Source organism: Camellia sinensis, chromosome 5, assembly GCF_055761805.1.
Source record: "Camellia sinensis isolate YWXY chromosome 5, ASM5576180v1, whole genome shotgun sequence".
NCBI classification, from domain to species: domain Eukaryota; kingdom Viridiplantae; phylum Streptophyta; class Magnoliopsida; order Ericales; family Theaceae; genus Camellia; species Camellia sinensis.
This window is the reverse complement of record NC_138965.1, coordinates 26,488,787-26,509,369: the sequence shown is the minus strand read 5'-3', so window position 1 is coordinate 26,509,369 and position 20,583 is coordinate 26,488,787. Positions and strand designations below refer to the sequence as shown.

At 35.8% G+C, this 20,583-nt stretch overlaps 1 protein-coding gene across 5 annotated transcripts; it reads left to right on the top strand.

The window, feature by feature from the left end:
* Positions 1-690: 690 nt before the first annotated feature.
* LOC114297283 (uncharacterized) lies at positions 691-19,917 on the top strand. 5 transcript variants are annotated; one of them, XM_028241731.2, is made up of 12 exons: positions 691-825; positions 4,524-4,712; positions 4,819-4,943; positions 6,948-7,069; positions 7,174-7,256; positions 8,385-8,546; positions 9,924-10,061; positions 12,799-12,975; positions 13,421-13,515; positions 13,630-13,727; positions 18,534-18,639; positions 19,454-19,917. In XM_028241731.2, exons 1-11 carry the CDS (start codon positions 784-786, stop codon positions 18,635-18,637), a joined length of 1,335 nt encoding a protein of 444 aa, XP_028097532.2. In that variant the 5' UTR covers positions 691-783; the 3' UTR covers positions 18,638-18,639; positions 19,454-19,917. The 5 variants fall into 5 exon arrangements, 3 of the variants coding, with proteins under 3 accessions (XP_028097532.2, XP_082724572.1, XP_082724571.1); XR_014329260.1 differs by having other exon boundaries at positions 693-825; positions 12,799-12,985; XR_014329261.1 differs by lacking the exon at positions 18,534-18,639 and having other exon boundaries at positions 693-825; positions 12,799-12,985.
* The last annotated feature ends 666 nt before the right edge of the window (positions 19,918-20,583 follow it).

Sequence of the window (20,583 nt, the reverse complement as noted above, 5' to 3'; positions counted from 1 at the left end):
TGGTAGTGAAGCACCTTCTTAGCGTAATAATTGAGTTTGAATCTTATATTTGTAAATGTAATTTTCTTTTCTCTCTCTTGGCCATAATATATAAAAAAAAAATAGAAAAAATATAATTTTAGTAAAAAGTTGAAAAAATATTTACAAATTAATAAAAAAAAAAACTTTATTATATTAAAAATTAAACTCATAAATTTTTTCATGAAATTGATATTTAATTTTGAACTTCCCATTCATTTGATATTCCCCCTAAAAGCCAAAAAAAAAAGAAGGTAAATTACACACATTCCTAAGATTTTGGTTTAATACATATTATCTCATAATATTTAAAAAGTTACGCCAACTTTCTGTCATAATAGTTATTTAGACCGAATAAAGATATTAAACTCATGCACTCTTTTTTTTCTTACTTTGCTTTACTTATCTTTTTTTTTTCTTTGGAAAATGACTTAGACCCCACAAGGGGCACCCCACGACCTCCTCTCTCTCTCATTAGCTAGTTTTTCTTTTTTTTTTTATTGTCCTTCAATCACCAGTCCCCACGTGTGTGTGAAGATAGTGGGATGGTGATTGGAGGGATCTCAATCACTTCCCATTTTCATTTTCATTTTCATTTTCTTTTCTTTTACTTTATTATTATTTTTTTAATATAATTTTTTTTTATTTTTCTATTGAGAGTTCTAGTTTTCTATTAAGAGTTATTACCTTTCTTTTACGTTCGATTGAAAACCGTCGTCGTCTTGAAGCTCTCCTCAGAGCTCGCAAGCTTTCGCAACTAAATCAATGGCCAGGGCTCCAAGCAAGCACGGTCGTGATCAATCTCTGGTATTCCTCTCTCTCTCTCTCTCTCTCTCTCTCTCCCTCTCTCTCGCTCTGCTTCATATTATATGAATCTAAACTATCATATAAAGTATACAACCCAGAACAACCTTTTGATACTTTTCTCATTCCTAAATTATCCCAATGTAATTGTTGATTTCAAATTTTATTACTTCTTCGATTACTTGGGGGATCATGAGAAGAGTAGAGTGCGTAGTGGGCAACTGTATATAGAAGTTTTTGTTAGTTGATTTTAGTTTTTTATTTTTGATCTTTTTAATTCTTAAGTAACTATTGGGCAAAGTTAAATATTTGGAGAAAATCTAATATTGTTGTGGTTATTTTTTGGGAAAGCAAAATTATGTGACAAAGTACACACCAAGTAAGTTGTCTGCTTTATGTATGCTAGAGGAAGTGGTGGCGATGCGTGTGCATATGATCATTTTATTTCAGAAAGATAAAGATTGTAAACTGCATGATTGATTTTAAATTTTGAAATCAGAATTTAAGAGATTTGAAAAAAAAAATTAAAAAAGAATTTAGGGCATAATTACCTACCTAATTGCTATAGGGGTACTTTGGAATAACTAAAAGAATGAGAGATAAAAACCAAGTTGAGCTTTCTCTTTATAATAGTATAGATATAGACTAGCGGTGGTGCAAATGCAATGCACTTACAATTGAAAATTTGTTTTGCAGTTTTGGATAGTTTGATGAAAGAGAAAAATTATTGAAATAGTGGTCGGATATGATGTGGCAGTTATATATAGTAAGTAGTATATTGCAGTTTAAAAACTTTTAGGAATCGTAAGTGTAATTTCTTGGATCGACTTGCTGGTTTAAGGATTTGATTCAATTATGAGTTGTTAGACTGTTAGTTGTTACTAGCTTAGGTGCGTGTTTCTTATCCTTGAAATTGTTGTCTTTGACTCTCTATATATATATGTATAAGAATTGTTCTTAGGGCCCATTTGATTACTCAGAAAGCTGATAAAATGAAAACAAATGAAAATGTTGAATGTTGTGCTTTATGTTATTTTACTCTTTTTGAGAGAGGGGGGGGGGGGGGGGGGGGGGGGGGGGGGGGCGGTGATCAAATGGAGAATTTCTTTTATCATTGTTTAGTGGTGGAACTTCTGTGCTTTTTGAGAAGGGTGCAAATCTCTTTCTTTCATTAGGCTAAATATAGAGCAGAAATTGATAATTTTAAGCTAGGTTTAGTCAAATAAATGCCTCAATCTCTTCTTCTTGGATACCAAAAGGTTTAGACTTATGGCATGTGAATAAAATAAAGGGTCATGCTAGCGACATCCCTATGGACTGTCATTGGTACCAGAATTATGTCAAAATAGTTAGAATCACATTGCAATTCTTATGTATTTCCAAACACTTTCACACATTTTTATACACTTACTATTAAATCAATGTTAATAACCACCAATTGGGCGGTCATTAGCATTTTAGAAATATCGCTATAAATATTATATTTTTATGAAGTGTATCAGTACCGGTGCATTTCAGTGTACCATTTTAGAAATATCGCTATAAATATTATATTTTTATGAAGTGCTTTGATTTCATAAGTCTTTAAGTAAATAAAATATCAATATTCCTAAAAGAATTATTTTAGAAAATATACACACCACATTAACTTTTCAAATACATATCTAGTTTGTAGTACTTGATGGTACACAATGCACACAAAAGTAATATGATTCGTAACATAATGTATATAACTAGCTATGACCTGTGCCCGAAGGCATTTGCCACATTGACATGCTGAAAAATATGGCACATCACATTAAAATTTTATTGGAACAACTTCTATGTAAAAATGAGTTGGGTGAAACTTTAAAAGAATTTCATGTTTTTTAAAGAATAAAACACAAATGCATCACATTGAAACTTAAGCAAAAATTAATAGATAATAATAATTAAAAACAAATAAAAATCAATAATCTAATCATTTATTATTGGACCATAGCCATTTATTCCTAGAAGGCGCCATGAAACTAAAAATCAATAATTCATCATTTATTATTTTTTGAATGTTGCACAAGTAGAAAGTAACTTAGTTTAATAACATAAACTAATCATGAAAATAGAAGTAATAGGATTCAAGAGCCATTCAGTAACCATTGATAGCTATATTATAACAATCTATACAAAGAAAAAGCAAGATAAATTGAGCAAAGATGAAAAATAAAAATGCTTAATGTTCAATATTTTTTAAATCTCATGTCACATAATAGGCAATGAAATTTCTAATTGGTCTACCAAATATAACATAAAAAATATTTTACATAAAATTTATGTATATGAAACTTGTCGGTTGTGATATTTTTAGAATTTTATGTCACGATAATAAGTCTTTAATTTGACACATTATTGTTTATAAATTTTTTGTGCAAAAATTATGCATTGTAACTTGCTTCAAAGAGAGAGAAATTGAACAAAATTTTAAAATTTCACCTTTCAAAATAAATAAATCGAACTACCCTTTGATTGGGCTAATCTCAACCCATAAATCCGATTACATCTCTATTTCAGGTAGGACAATTTTGACAGTTGGATTGAGTTAATCATCGCTATTCACAATGACATGTAGGATATTTTCAACACATTAAAAAAAAAAAAAAAAACCCGCTTGCCTTATTATATAGATTTTTGTTCAAAATTATTACTTTTTTGTGCTCAACAATTTGAAACAACAGAACCAATATAATTTGTACATTTTACTAAATACATTTTGATTAAATATTGAAAATATTTGGATATATTAATCAATTTCTTCCAAAACTTTTATTCGACCCTTTATGATTATTATTTAAAAAAAAATTGGACTAATCTTTTGTTAAGAAAAAAGAGACTAAATTGACTAAATACTAATTATCTTGGTATGTACCAGCATGCCCCCCAAATTAACTCATCCCTCTTTGTATTGTTTTCTTACCAGTCCAGGAAGATATGGTATTCACAACACTGATTGATTCTCAAGCCTTGATTTAAAAAAAAAAAAAAAATTATAACCCTTAAAATTTTCAATGTTGCCATGGCATTCTTTGAAACGGGGTGTAGGGGAGGAGAAAAAAGGTAATAGAACAAATGCCTTTTTATATGTATATGTTTGAAAATATGCCACTAAAGTCTCTTATAGATGTGTTCATTGCCGTGTGGAGATTTGATGTTAAGCTTGTTCTTTTGCGTCTCACTTACAAATTACATTGGTGTTCTAAATGCAATTTCATCAAGTTATGAATGTTTTTCATAGCATTTAAATGTAATTGAAGAATTGACCCTTTGTATTTATCCTTTTTTTTTTAGGGGTAGAATTGACCCTGTAAATAATGTTTTATTAATTGTTTCTCTAATGTACTATGTGCTTATGGATCTTATCTTGGCAGCATATTGCACTTTTTTTTTTTTTTATGTTTTTTTGTTTTTGTGAATTGATGCGTTTTATTTTCCTAGAGCTTCTGAGACACAGATGTTGTGTGAACAGTGTGAGTCAACTTATTTATTTGTGACCAAAGAAGACATTTACAAGTGGAGGTTCACTTGTGAAACTATCACAGTGTTACAGATTGGAGAATGCATGTGTGTGTATGAATCTATGTGATAAAGACCTGTCATGTTAATCCTCTTTGCTGTTCTTTACCTGTTCTTATTACTCGCTTTTAAGTTTGAATGGTTACTCCTTGAAGGTGTCATCTTCTCAAAAGATCGGAGTAGTTGGCAAGGATAGAAGACCCAGGACAAAAGCCCCTGCATCTGATAATCCAAGTACTGCACGACAATATGATCACTTGAGAAATTATGATTCAATCAGGAATTTATCAAGTGGTTTCATGACAGAAGAGAGCTCGCCCGATGCTGCATCAGAGAAGGAGTTGGTATGATTTGTTCTACTGGAGTTCATTTATTTATTATTTCTGATTTCTGATGCTATTGTGGAAATATATAAATTTGATGTTGATATGGATTCTTTTCAATTTACAGGGTAATGAGTTCTTTAAACAGAAGAAGTTTAAAGAAGCAATTGATTGCTATTCTAGGAGCATTGCATTATCACCAACTGCAGTATCTTATGCAAATAGGGGAATGGCTTATCTCAAAATAAGAAGGCAAGTTCTTCTGGATGAGAAGATATTATATATAAACAGTAAAAGAATGTGGCACAACATGATAGAGGATATCAGCTAGAAGATTTGGTGCTTCCTCCACCCTATTGTTAATATCTGAGACTTTTGGACCATAATAAGTGATCAGAAAGCTAGTAACCTAATTTCTAATTTCATGTACATGACTTATGGAGAATTTTAAATTTTAATGCTATCCTCAAAATTTAATCCTTCATGAGAACAAATACGACCTGTTTGCAACATATCTTGAATTTTGCTCAAACTCTGCTCTTGTCGACTGTCCCTTACGAACTATTGTTTCCTTATTTATTATTCAATTTAAAGATAACTAGACAAAGCCTCACTGCTTAATGTTAACCAGTAGAACAAAGTAATCCAACTGCCTACATCATCTATAACTCTAAGAGGATAACCACTCTCAATGTCACCAAGCTCTATTATGTGAATGGCAATTCCATCAGTCATCACTAATAAATTGCCACTCACAGATGTAAACTTTTTCTAAAATTTGATGTCAATATGGATAGAGTAGTGTTACCACAAAATGCTAATACCATAGCAATTTACATTTGGAGTGCACATTCCAAAATATGATAAAAACGATTCCAAATTAATTTCCTTTTTCAATTTATTTCCTAAAGGATTTTCTTAGGAGGAAGAAAATCAAATATAATGAACTAGAGTACAGGGGAGTTGGAGTTTTGGAAGGACAAAATGTTAAAAAAAGGGGTCATAATGCTACTAGAAATATGTTCTTACATGATCAATTTAAAATATATATACTATGTTTTTTTTGGATGTCTAAGTGCAGAATCAACAAGTTCCAACCCTTAGCCTTGATAAAAAGATATTTAGGCCGCTTAGCCCAAACCTTGTATTAGACTTGCAAAAGAATCACTAAGCCAGGATCACTAACTAATACTAATCTCTTCAAGAACTATCTGATCAGCAAAAGAACAATTGCGAGAGACTTTTCAGCATTTGGAGACATCCACAAACTGTTCCATCACCTTACATTACGGAGAAGTCCATTCTTGTCATGATCGATCCATGTCCTACTGTAGTGCCCAGAGAACCAAGCTTGCTAGCTTACTAATGTGAAGGAATTTTTTGGGAGCAGCAATGCCTTGTTTACGTGTCATTTGGAAGAATCACTAAGCCGGGATCATTTGGAAGAATCATTTGTAAGCTTAGCCCAAACCTTGTACTAGACTTTCAAAAGAATCACTAAGCCGGGATCACTAACTAATACTAATCTCTTCAAGAACTATCTGATCAGCAAAAGAACAATTGCGAGAGACTTTATTTGAAGACATCCACAAACCGTTCTATCACCTTACATTAAAGAGAAATCCATTCTTGTCATGATCGATCCATGTCCTACTGTAGTGCCCAGAGAACCAGGCTTACTTAGCTTACAAAGCTAGCTTACTAGCGAAGGAATTTTTTGGGAGCAGCAATGCCTTGTTTACGTTTCATTTGGAAGTGCATTAACATAAATACGGCAGCAAGAAGAGGCTTAAAAGAAAATTGCTCTAGAAGTATCGTAAATTCCAATTGCGTAATCTGCACTAGTCTACCTCGGTCCTACCACATTTTGAAGCATGTGGCGTACCGTGTTTCCGTTCGTGTTCAACGTACCGGAACAATCTGCATTCCAAGTGACATAGGAATAGAGTATGAGCATTGTTAGACAAAAAATTGAGTAATTCAGTGTTCACCAAATTCCCATGTGTTGTGATTTATCAGTTTATGAAATTGGCTTCTAGGGTGAATATTTGGTCATAATTTGTCACTATGAAGAAGTGTTTTTTTAGATCCTGACAGATCTTCATTTCCAACTTTCCAGAATATTTTTAATATTGTTCAATTGTTTGTATGGGTCACATTCAACTTGCTGAGATTAAAGCTCATGAAGGGAACTTATAATCTATATGAAGCCTAACATGTTTGTTTTCTTCTCATTATTGTGTTGATTTTGATTAGATTCCAAGTGGCTGAGGATGACTGCACGGAGGCCTTAAATTTAGATGATCGTTACATTAAAGCATATTCACGTCGATCGACAGCTAGAAAAGAACTTGGGAAACTTAAAGAATCCATGGAGGGTACGATAAATCCTAAAAATATTTGTTTTGTTTAAATCATTGACTAAACAAAATCCTTTCTGATTAGTTAGTATTTCTGATTTGATAAGTATAGCTAACTGCAGATGCTGAGTTTGCCATGAGGCTGGAGCCCCTCAACCAAGAGATTAAGAAGCAGTATGCTGAAGCTAAATCTTTGTATGAGAAGGTAAAATTTTTACCATGCTTAAGACGGATGTAACTTGTTGCTTCTAAATTTGGCATAGAATCTACCATGGACTCATTGCTGTAGTTTGCATTTGGCAACTGTAAATGCTCGTGGCTTAAGATGTTATCTACACTGACGAACATAAACTTTGGGACATTTATGAACCCAGATGAGGAACCAGGTGCATTGCCTGTATGAATCCCAGTATCATACAGTTTTTATTCCAGTCTGTTTCACATCTTGGAGCTGTATAAGTGGACCTTCATCCGCTGTTTAATTTGTGAGCAATACTCACTATAAAGAACATGAATACCTTAAACTTAACAAGGATATAATTTAGAATAGAATCAATTGTTGGAAAAATAGATCTATGTAGACAACCCCAAGTAAGCTTAATGTTACAACAAATGCAATTGGGTGGACCATGGAGCCCAACTGCCCCATTCTGCACTCTAGTTGATACGTGATAGTCACTTAATTCATTCCCTATTTTGCTAGGCTACTTAATTCATTTCCTATAAGGTACCTAATTGTCTTATTAGTATAATAACCCACATTCTGTTGGACCCCTTTTATGAGCTTGCATTTATCGATTCAACAATCTTACAGGGTCATCCAAGAGCAATATAAGTATATCTTGGTTTGACCTGAAAACAAATTGAATTCCAATACAAATTTTGCTGCATGACACTTGTCTAATATAAGTTTGTGGTGCAGAAAAAATGCTAATATGTGAATATTCTCTCTTAGCTGTTTGGTACCCATAGGACTACCGACTAACTGGGAAATCTTATGGTGCGATTCCCAAATTGATGTGGTTTATCAATTCAATAGACAGATATCTGAATGTCTTACTGGTCCCTGTAGGGTAGAGTTTAGAGAAGATAGTTAGGAAGTGGGATTAACAGAAGCTAAGCATTAATCTGCTCCAAATTCTTGCAGAGCTGATGCTTTATGGCTTCTTGTAGAACTATAAGATGCTCCTTGGTTCTTCTTTGATTTCTCTCTCCCTACTCTGTCACTAGGATACCTATAAAAAGATTACCTGTGTGTTTAATGTAATGATGTTACTGCTGCTGTAATGCAGTAATTGGACTTCTTAGCAGTCAGTGAAGCTAACTTTTACAGGAGATACTTAAGAAGGCTTCTGGATCATTGAAAAACTCTATGCAAGGAGTGCAAAAAGAAGGAAAGTCAAAGGTGGAGGGGAATGGACATGATGGAGGTATCCAATCTGTCTCAAGCAGTTCTCATAAAATGGGAGCTGCTGCAATTCAAGGTCGTAACAAGGTATGAAGGACACGGTTTTTTTTTCTTTTTCTTCTCTGATTGCTATACTTAGGACAAACTTACTGTTGGAAGACAAAAAAGGGAGGACAAAGGTGTATATGAGGAGCTTATTCCTGCTTTTGATGGGCTCCTAAGGAGCAAGATCTGCCATTCTGACCATTCTTGGGGGTCTCCATCCACAAACGCAAAGTTTATGGCTGGTTGATATTGGTTATCATCCTTTAAATAATTTGTTTTGCCAATTGTACTAAAATTAATAATCAATAGAAATGAATAGTGATTTGGATCGTGTTTCCATTGCGAATCTGCAGTAGAAAAGAACGTTCTGTTGGGACAAGTCCTTATTTTTTCTTTGAACTTTTATCATACAGACCTTGCTAGGAAGTAAGTGGTAGTTGGTAGTATGACTGTTGGAGGAGCAATACTTAATCTTGAAGATGCTTGTGTGTTCTACTCTTGAGGCTTACATCTTGAGGTTAAAATCCCAAGATCACCTTTTAGTGCATAGTGAATGCGTGAGGCACCTGATTTCTGGAAATAATATGTTAGCATGTACTTGAAAAGAGATCATCGGATTAATGAAGTTCTCTGGTTGCTATTGTTAGACAAATTGATAGAGAAAGAGAGAATAAATTGTGTATTATTGATTGATGTTATTGATTACAAGATTGTTGTATATATTTTGTATATTACAAGCTATAATATAGGAGAGGATTTGGGAGTAGGTGAGGTAGGTGAGTGGTGGTAGTGGATGGTAGTGGAGGTGGTGGGTGGTAGTGGAGATGGTAGGTGGAGTTGGTGGTGGGGTAATTTACACAATTTACAGTTTACATTAACAGCCCCCCTCAAACTCAAGGAGGATAGGCACTAGCCAACTTGAGTTTGGAGAGTCACAAAACAGAAAAATAAACTGATAAATAAAACAGGATAGGAGACACGGTATGGTCGTGTCAGACCGATGTAGCAGACAGTTTATGGGGTCATGTTGGACCGTTGTAGCAGACAGTTTACGGGGTCATGTCGGACCGTTGTAGCAGACACGGTGTGGTCGTGTCAGACCGATGTAGAAGACAGTTTACGGGGTCATGTCGGACCGTTGTAGCAGGACAGTTTATGGGAACTTCCACCCTGACATGACTTGGTTCGGATCGTTCTCTATCGTCTTCTTGAACAGAATAAGAGCCTCAGTGTTGGTTTGATGGAGGTGGTGGGTGGTAGTGGAGATGGTAGGTGGAGTTGGTGGTGGGGTAATTTACACAATTTACAGTTTACATTAACAGCTATGTTTCCCCTTGCATGTAAAGTTGTAAAACTTTCTTGAGATCTGCAGTTTGTTGCTACAATTTTATTTTCCTGAATTTCAAATGCTGTTGGCAGGACAGTGATGGACAAGTTCCTGCAAGAACACCTATGTCTGTGGTGGAAGCAGAAAGCAAAAGTAAGAGAGGTAAAGGACGAGAAGCTGATGCCTCTAGTGATGATGCTATGCAGAGTTCTGGTTTGGAGAGCTCTAAGGTCTTATAATTAGATCCTTGCTTTATTACACAATTAATTTCGTCAATTGATTCAAGAAGGCTGCAGTATCGGTACTGGCATCTGCATATTTTTTATTCCCTTTCTTTTCTATCACTTTCTTCTCCCCATGTGGAATGAAAATGGTGAAGAACTATATATATATTTTTATTATCGAAAACAACAGAAAAAATTATTAACATTAATAAAAAGAAAGATTACAAGAAATCGGAGGACAAGGAATCGTCCAATGCAGAAATAACAAATAGAAAGCAACAGCACCTCTACCTACACATCACACACTGTTCTTCAATCTCTAGAAGTCAAGAAAAAAGGAATCTCTCTAAAAGGAGAAGAAACCGAGGCCCCAAAGATGACAAACAAATAAAAAACTATATCCCATAAAGAATTAGTGTCCTCCATCTTATCCTAGAAAATTCTTACGTTTTTCTCCCACCAAATTACCCAAAAAATAGCGAAAAAGACACAACACAACACTTAGCGAAGAACTATGAAGCGTGGTTATGCACACAGACACAGGGTGGTGTCAAAAAAATCAGGATGTGGGCACCACGGGAAATATGGCTATTTTTTAAAATATTTTTGTTTTATATATATATATATAGGGGTGACCATTGGTTTAATGGTTAAGACTTGGCCTAAAAACCTTGAGATTATGGGTTCAAATCTTGGGACCACCACTTTACGCTTTATGCTAAAGGTTAGGTGTGTACTCAATCTTTCCCCTCCCAAACACACATTAATGTGTACTTATTGGGCGTTGTTTTTTTTATATATATATATATTTATTTATTACAGCCAAAAATAAACAAATTTAATGAAAACTAACATTAATTCAATGGTAAATTGCTCTGGCCTCCCCTGTGGTTTAAGGAAATTACAGAGATCTTCCTTGAAGGTTCTGAAATGATAGTAACCTCCCCTGTCAGACTTGTTGGATAGATGGGGTTAAACCTTAAATAATATTTTATGTTTTTAACCTTCTATCTTATAAATAATCTATTACTACACCCAAGCCCCCCACCATGAACACGACCACACCCAAACAAACTCTTCTTCAGTATCATGACCCGTCCCTATTAAGTGGGGTTTCAAACGTGTAGGTTTCTCCATGAAATGTGCCTACCAGAGGGGTGCCTACCAGGGGTTTGGGTTCCTTCTAAAGGGGTTCCTAACCACAATCTATCCTCAAAAAGTGTACCTATAGAGGGATTTCCTATAGAGGGATTTCTCCACAGTTCAGTAGGTTGTCCGTCATCTCCACAAGAAGACCGTAGAGAGGGGTTAATGGTATCCGTCAAATTCCCACAACCAAAGCAACAGACCCAACCCACTAACCTTGATCTACAACACCAAACCAAACAAGCCATTAGTGGACTGTCGGTTTAAAACAAGTTGGCATCCCCCATGATCCAATGAACAATTGATTGCTCTTGGCTCAATTATGCAACTATGGATTTTGACAAACCGCTCTCTCAATCTTCCTCTCACAACTCACATTTCTCGACCTCTACGTGGAGCTGCTTCTACATATATGCAGTCAGTACTGAGTGGGTGGAGCCATGGAAATGGAAAGGTGGAGTCATAGGGGTGAGGGGGTGGAGATTGGGGCGATTGTGCTGTGGGTGTAGAGGTGTTCTGAATTTGGCTGCGGTGGGTGGAATCACAGGGATAGAGGAGGTGGTGGTTTGGGACAATTAGGGGTGTTTATGACTTCCAATTTTCCTAGATGTGCTTGGAAAAGAATTGTAGATCCTTTGGGACTTGTAACATTTTTAAACATTAGGCATGAAGTTGTCATTGCTCTATAATAAACATGATATATGACTAGGAGGTTTAATGCATTAGGGTCCATATTATATCACAAACCATAAGTGATGTTGTTACCACATTAATCGCATCTATTACTCAACATTTTATAGGTAATACTCAAATAGTTCTACTAATACTATGAGCATCACTTTGACCAACGCATCTAATGGTAGAATCGCAGATAAGAAAACAATGGCCTTGTTTGGTTTGTGTTTCTCAAAAAAATTTCATCACTTTGACCAACGCATCTAATGGAAGAATAGCAGATAAGAAAATATATGTGAAAAATATTTTTCACAAATAGGAAAGGAAAATTAGGATGTGTTTGTGTGTGTGTGTGTGTGTACCTGTCTGTCTGTTTGTATACAACTAAGAGTGGCAATCAGACACATTATAGTGAAATCACTGCTATCTTAACATACAAAATGTGTAATGAGATGGATGATAGTGAAGTCATTGCTACCACTGATTACTTGCAAATAACTGCATTTAACATATGAGGAATCCATGACCAAGGACTCAATAAGAATAGCCATCCCTCCCAGTCTGGCATTAAGCATGGCAATGCATGCTGCTGTGCTGTGAAGATGTCTAATTCTGTGAGTTGCCTACCGAACTGCCTATACTAAAAATGAAGCTTGCCAATAGCATGACCATGTGATCAATATCTTTACATGGTGGCTGTAATTTGTGATGCTGAAATATATCTGACTACTAGTTTAATAAATAATTTTTTAGTACCAGCAAGAGAGAGATCGAACATGAACAAGTCTAAAAGTGAAATACTTTGTATAATATGATCTGATGGTATTCTATCCAATTTTTTATGGTGGGGTTGTTTCCATTCCATCTTTTGGCATGTTCTCTCTGTTTCCTTGTTTGAAACTGTTCCCCATTTTCTTCACAGAGAAATCACAAAAAGCAAGAGCTCAAAGCATCAGTGCAGGAGCTTGCTGCTCAAGCAGCTTCTCTTGCTAAGATTGAAGCTGCAAAAAACATCACCCCACCAAATTCAGCTTATCAGTTTGAGGTTTCTTGGAGGGGACTTGCTGGTGATCATACTCTGCAAGCTCGTTTATTGAAGGTCTGCAATGGTGATCTTTCTCTGCAAGCTTGTTTATTTTGCTTTTTTCCCATCTTCACCTGGGTTGGGGTTGGTGGGTTATAGGTAGGAGGAGGGCTATCATTGTTGGACCAAAAGAAAAAATGCATGTCGAATAATTTAGAATGCAAAGTTTCTGATTTGCATCACTGTTGGCAATTTATTTATCTTATCCCTCCAATTTAATGGACTACTGTTTGGTTTAACAGAACTATCATTGCGTTGCTCTGATTTTAACTGTATCTCTCTGATGGTCTCCAAAAACCAGTAATTACCTAAGTTAGCTGGTTTGTGCCTCATGTGATAGCCTAAGTAACTAATGGCATATGCACTTGTTTTAAAATTGGGGCATTATTGTTATGGTGACGGTTTTTGTTTCAACTGGTTCATCAATGTAGCATCTGACTATTTGCTTTTGCATTATTAGGTGACATCACCGGTTGCACTGCCACAGATATTTAAAAATGCCTTGTCTGCTCCAATTCTAATTGAGATTATTAGATGTATTGTCACTTTTTTCTGGTAAGTAGATGAGTTATCTTTTTATAGATTTTTTGGTTTGATAATTTTGTCTGGAATGCATTAATTTTAATAAGATCAACTGCTTGAAACTCTCTTGGTTTATCTGTTTGGCAGTGAAGAAATGGATTTGGCTGTCAAATATCTTGAAAATTTAGCCAAGGTCTCGAGATTTGACATGATCATCATGTGTCTTTCATCAACAGATAAAACTGGTATGTATGTTCCCATTAAATAATCAGTATACATTGAAAACATAAAAATTGTGTATTTCTATAGCATCTATAGTATTAATTGATTGAAAGGTTTGCCTGAATATGCCTGCTGGCTTTGCATTGTGATCATACAAAATTACTTTCCATTTTCCTGAAACAATGATTGAACCAAATAGTTTCAAAACCACTTCGCGTATGTCAAATTTACTATGTAAACTATGCTACACATGCAAGGGTGCTAAGAAGCACAAATTTGGATGCAAGACATGGACACGATACAATATGGACATACAAACACAATAATTTTCAAAAAAATATATATTTATGCATGAAAATAATAACAAATTCTACCATTTTTAGGTTACAAATGTGTATCCGCATCTTATTATATCAAAATAGTAAGGTGTCATTTGGTAACGTTTAAGAAATCATATTTCACATTCTATATGTTAGAAAAGAAGGGTAAAAATATTAATTTGGACTTTTTCCCCTTACATATTAGAAGGCTCTATTTCCTAACAAATTAGAAGTTTTAGACTTTGGGTTTCTAAATTTAAAAAAGCTTAAAAGAAAAAGGGATTAATAGATACAAATTCACTTTTATTTTGATTCCAGTAATCGGCTTCTACGTTATTTTCTTGAAACATGCGATGTGTTTCATGTGTGCCTAAGTGATGGGACACTCATGTCCCAGTGATGGAAATGTGTATCTGAAGCTTGTTTCATTGGACTGGTTCTAAAAGATTAAAGGAATAATAGGATATTTTGGATGAGTGTCTAACATGTGTCGGGGCATGTCCGACATGGAGCAAGTCTCTGTTTCTTAGCAAGAGCCTCTTGTTTAGCGATATTTCTATTAACCATGCAATTTTGATGGAATAGTTTGGAAAAGCACTTAAGACTGTTAGCAAGATTATCATGGGTTTGGATGGGTTATTGAATCAAAATAGTCAAAGAAAAGTTGCAGACTCTGTCGAAATGTTGCAGGAATAGTGTGTTATGACCTTGGGAATTTGTGTTAAATGTAACCATTCTACACTAATAGATAATATAAAAGGAAAGAGGCTAGGGGTGTTATCCATTTAACAAAAGCAATATGCCATTATCGAATGTAACATAGGCTGAAAAGTATGAAAAAACATATATTATATGTTGTATCTTGAGAAGTTGTAGGATCAGGAGCCACCCTAAGGGCTTGTTTGGTTTAGTTTTCAAATTAATTTTTGAGAGCTTGTTAGAATTTACCATAAACCTACCACCACTACCACCTCACCTACTCCACTAAACCTAACCCACTACACCACTACCACCTCACCTACTCCACTAAACCTAACCCACTACACCACTACCACCTCCACTTCACCTACTCTCTACCTACTCCCAAACACACTCCTATATAATAGGAATCCTTGTAATTGTAATATCTACACAAATCAATCAATCAATAATACATAAATTCTTACATGGTATCAGAGCAAGGTTGAGAACCTAGTAATTCCGCTTCACCGGCGGGCGGCAGCCTCGCCTTGGCCGCCTGCCGGACCTCTACACATACCTTCACTCCACTGCCACAAATTCCATACTCTAGCCTCTCTGCATTCCTGAACCTTCTCTATCTTCAACCAATGTGGGTCTACCGCCAACTCCTCGCCAGAACCCTCCACCGCCGGTACTCCGCCAAGGAACGAAAGGTGGGTCGCGTCCCGAGCATTGTGTTCGAGCAAGAGGATGGTCAGCACGGAGGCAAGAACATGTCCGTGATCACCTTTTTTTAATCCACCTTCCACAAAGCATGAGATGGGGTGGAAATAAGACCGAACCTCATCGGACTCGCAATCAGACCGAACCTCAAGATCGAAGAGTCTAGAGAGAAAGAACGATCTTCCTAGATGGTTTACGGGCTTCTTGATCTGATTGGTATGGACAGAGAATCCAGAATCAGATTTTCGAGTCTGTGGTTTTGAATCAATCTTCCAAATCGGTGCAATGGCATTTACTACCAAACAGATGTCTTTGTTTTACCCTTACAAAGGAAAGTCTATTCCACAGACTGCTTTGTTCAGAAGCACTAGCTTTCTTGTATTCTTCAATATTGCTTTGGGTACAGCTGGATTGGCAGCAGCGTTTCTGTTGTGGCCTACAATAACTGAGCAACTTCCCACTCTCCAACCATCTATCTTTTGCAGGGGCCTATCGCCAACCTACATTCTCTTTCTCTTAAATCCCATCATCATTTTATTTTATTTTATTTTATTTTAATCCTATCATCCTATTTTATCATCATCATTATGTCTCCATTACCCAACTTTCTTTCTTTTCTCATCCTCTTTTTATTATACTATATTACCCAAATAACAACCACACAAGACCATAAAGCTGTGCAAGCCAACTTTCTTTATTTTATATATATATATATATATTACTCTTTTTATTATATTATATTAAAAAAAAAAAAAAAAAAAAAAAAAACCTTTACCAATTTGCACAACAAACCATATTTTATTCATCTCAGGGATCAACCCCGATCACATTTTTACACCAAAAAAAAAAAAAAACAAAAAAAAAAAATAAAAAATAAAAAAAACAAAAAAAAAAACAACCAAACACATCCACAGGTGGGATTTTTCTTCTCTATTCTGCCGCCGGTCTTTTCTTCTTGCCTCCGTCTTGGGCGGCCCTTGCTGGTGTTGCCCCCGTGTTTACCACTCCACTGGGCATGATCACTACTCCCTGCTCCTCCACTGCAGCATATGGTGGCCCTCCGGATCGGAACATCACGGTGGCCTTCCGCTTCAGCTCCTTGTTTTCTGCCTTTAGCACACTTATCTCTGCTCGCGCATCCTTATACATGCGTTGGAGCAGAGCCAGTTGGGCGTTTAGCTGCTGCACCTCATTTGTTCTACTCTGCAGCCGGTTCGACAAGTTTGTGACCGCAGTCATGGTTTCCACACATGACTTCAGAGTATACTGATTGGCCTCAATATCAGTTTGCACCGCCATTTTTTGCTCCACCGACCGCATCGGAAAGTTCAACGGAGCAAAACCAGAGGTGTTTGGTTGAGGTTCACTGGCCACCGCACCAGTTATTTCTCTTGTGGGCTCGTTCAGTTCTGGAAAGAGCGTGAGCAGACCACGGGAAGAGGAGGCCATGTTTTGGGTAGCTGGACGGGAAGAAGAGGCCATGTTGCTAAGTGTTTCAGAGACGGGTTGGTTACAGAGTATTACAGAGTTTCTCTCTCAAGCAAGGAAGAGTTTTTTCAGAAGATTTTAGCAGGTTTTCTGCCTCAGCCTCCGCATTGATTTATATAGAACATGACGAAGAGGCCGACACGCGCACTGTCGCTCACGTGCCTCGCCGCGTCTCCGGCTCACCTTTTGATGGCTCGACGCTTTCTGTCGGGCACGACTTTTGATGAAGTGGGCGCGCCTTTTGAGGGCGCAACTTTTGATGGCACGCCTTTTTATGGATTGGGCACGCCTTTTGATGGCACGCCTTTTGACAGATTGGGCACACCTTTTGAGGGTGCGACTTTTTAAGGATCCGACAAGACTCTGTAAACTGTCCCGACATAGATTCCGGTTAGTTTCTATAAGGGTCCGGCAAGACTCTGTAAACTGTCCCGACATAGATTCCGGTTAGTTTCTTTAAGGGTCCGACAAGACTCTGTAAACTGTCCCGACATTGATTCCGGTTAGCTCCTTCATGGGTCCGACAAGACTCTGTAAACTGTCCCGACATTGATTCCGGTTAGCTCCTTCATGGGTCCGACAAGACTCTGTAAACTGTCCCGACATTGATTCCGGTTAGTTTCTACAAGGGTCCAGCAAGACTCTGTAAACTGTCACAACAACTGTCAACATTGTCTACTACAACGGTCCGACATGACCCCATAAACTGTCTTCTACATCGGTCTGACACCGCCATCCAGTGTCCTCTACACCGTTATGACACCACCATACAGTGTCCTCTACAACGTTATGACACCACCATACAGTGTCTTCACCAACGGTCTGACACGACCATACAGTGTCTCCTATCCTTTTTTATTTTTATGTATTTTTTTGTTTTGTTCCTCTCTTCAAACTCAAGTTGGTTAATTTCTATCCTCCTTGAGTTTGCGGGGGGCTGTTAGAATTTACCATAAACCTACCACCACTACCACCTCACCTACTCCACTAAACCTAACCCACTACACCACTACCACCTCACCTACTCCACTAAACCTAACCCACTACACCACTACCACCTCCACTTCACCTACTCTCCACCTACTCCCAAACACACTCCTATATAATAGGAATCCTTGTAATTGTAATATCTACACAAATCAATCAATCAATAATACATAAATTCTTACAGAGCTCAAAATCCAAAATTTGTTTGGTTTACAATTTTATCAAAACTATTTTCAATCACTTTTTCTATCTCCTCTCTCATTCTCTCATATCCTACATATCAATCAATCACTTTTTCTCTTACATCTATCTATTCTACTACAAAAAAAATTACAAATCATCCCAAACTACAAAACTATAAATTAGAAAACTATTTTCAAAATATACAACCAAATAAATTTTCAAATTTTGAAAATTCTTTTCAAAAACTTATTTTTCAAAATTGATTTCAAAACCAAACCAAACGGGCTTTTAGGTTCATTCTTCCATTATGCATTCATACCTAGCTAGTAGTTGGTATTGTTTTTCATTTTTGTAAGCTTCTTACCATTATTTTGAGGAAGATTAGGAATAGGCCTGCCATGGTGAATAATACAAACTAGTTATTGACCTGGATTTTGTTTTGAACAGATCTCCACAAGATATGGGATGATATATTTTGCAGCAATGCAACCCCAATGGAGTATGCGGAGAGGCTTGATAAACTGCAGTCTAGATACTGCCCCAAACAATGATGGTATGGGCTTTAGGGAAAGAACGCGATAACACAATCAATCAATCAATTAATTATTATTATTATTTTTTTTATTTTTTATTTTAAGAAAATGCCAACACTGCTGTTTGGTTGAGATGCTATAGAAGATGGATCTCTTAGTTTGTTTATTAGGTTTGTGTCATGTACATGGTTGATTTATTTGGAAAAACAAAAGAAAAAAATAAGCGGTTGCTTGAGCCTAATGTTAGAGGTCGGATTTTCTGAAGTTGAAGATCTCAACTTCATCAGTGAAGTTGGTGTATTGTGGGACTAATTTAATCTTAATCATTCATCTTATAAGACAAGTTGAGAAGAATATGTATGCAAAAATATTAAATTGATTTGACATAATAAATTACATATATATTATTCACTATGTTGGATGTCCTAGATGTTCAGCAGCGGATGAGAATCTGGAACATATGTTTTTTCAATGCCCTGATTTACAACGGATTTGGAGAGGAAGTCCGTTAGGTCTTGATTTCAATTTTGGAGCCCCAATGATTTTCACGGATTGGCTTGAGAATTGGAGAAGGGATGTGCAAAATGATGAAAATAATCAACTTTTGATTTCTATCCTTTGGCTTTTTGGAAACAGAGAAATAGTGTGGCCTCCTGCGATAATCCATTGGATTGCCATCAAACCATTGCCTTAGCCAAGGAACTTCATAGTTCATTTAAGGAAAGATTGGTGGAGGATGTAATTTCTTTAGCACCTGAAAGGGATATCCAAACTAATAAAACCAATAATCATTATGCTATCATAAATTCTGTTTCTTACAATTTGGATTTTCAGGAAGACAAGTTCGTGGTAGATGGTTCGTGGAGAGCGGCTGATCAAAGTGCTGGTATAGCGTGGGTTTGTTACAATGGCTACCAAGAAAAGGTTGCGCACCGATCTGCTAAGCTTGTGCTTCCATCCACTTTTGCAGCCGAGGCTAAAGCTTGCTTGGATGCTCTCCAATGGGCAAGGGAAAAAGGAATGCTGTGCATAATTATCTGCACTGACTCACAGCAGCTACTTGCAGCTCTAAAGGAAAATTCCAATGTAGATTGGCTTTTATCAACTATCATCAAAGACATTTGCTATTATGGTAGATATTTTAATGTTATTATTGTCTCTAAAGTTGATAGGTCTGTGGTTTAGCCAACTCATAATCTGGCATATTGTGTAAATGACTTTCCTACTTGATATCCTTGTTTTGTGGTTCTCAAAACCCAAAAAAAAAAAAAGTTAATGGAAATTTTAACATTCAATAAGAGAATATAAATGTGACAACATCATTGTTATATTATTATATATCATTATTCAAAAATAAAATAAGAGATTTTGAATCTAACCAAAATAATAAATCCAAAACTCATTCTGATCAATTCATTAATTTACATTAATTTCAATAATTTTAACTCTATCAAAGATAATGATATAATTATGTTAAACTTGTGTAATTTTTATTTTTGTATTAATTACTCCATTAGTTCCTGTAGTTTAATTAAAGTATCCTTTTAGTCTCAGTATTTTTAATTTGAATAATTTAAAATCTTACTCTTCTAATTTTGTTGCAATATACATTTTAAACGAAAAAAAATTGCATGCAAAATTACATGGACCCAAAATAGAATTTAAAAAAACTATAGAAACCAGTTTAATGAAAAAATTAAGGGTAAATTACACTGATATCCCCTGAGGTTTATGTTTATTACTGTTCTTCCCTCACCTTTTGAAAATTATATCTCTCTCCCTGAGGTTTAAAGTTTCATCACAGATTTTAAATACTAATTTTACCCTCATTGGGTAAATTACATTGACGCCCCTCACATTTTAAAAATTACAATCTCCTCCCTAAGGTTTAGAGTAGTATTACCAATTACCCCCTCGGTTAGTATTAGTTGGAAAAAAAATCATTGAAAAATAAAATTAATTGG

Coding starts and splice junctions, on each gene's coding strand:
- LOC114297283 (XM_028241731.2), top strand. CDS start 784: ATGGCCAGGGCTCCAAGCAAGCACGGTCGTGATCAATCTCTG. Junction 4,944..6,947: donor GCTTATCTCAAAATAAGAAG/GCAAGTTCTTCT, acceptor GATTTTGATTAG/ATTCCAAGTGGCTGAGGATG. Junction 13,728..18,533: donor TTCATCAACAGATAAAACTG/GTATGTATGTTC, acceptor TGTTTTGAACAG/ATCTCCACAAGATATGGGAT.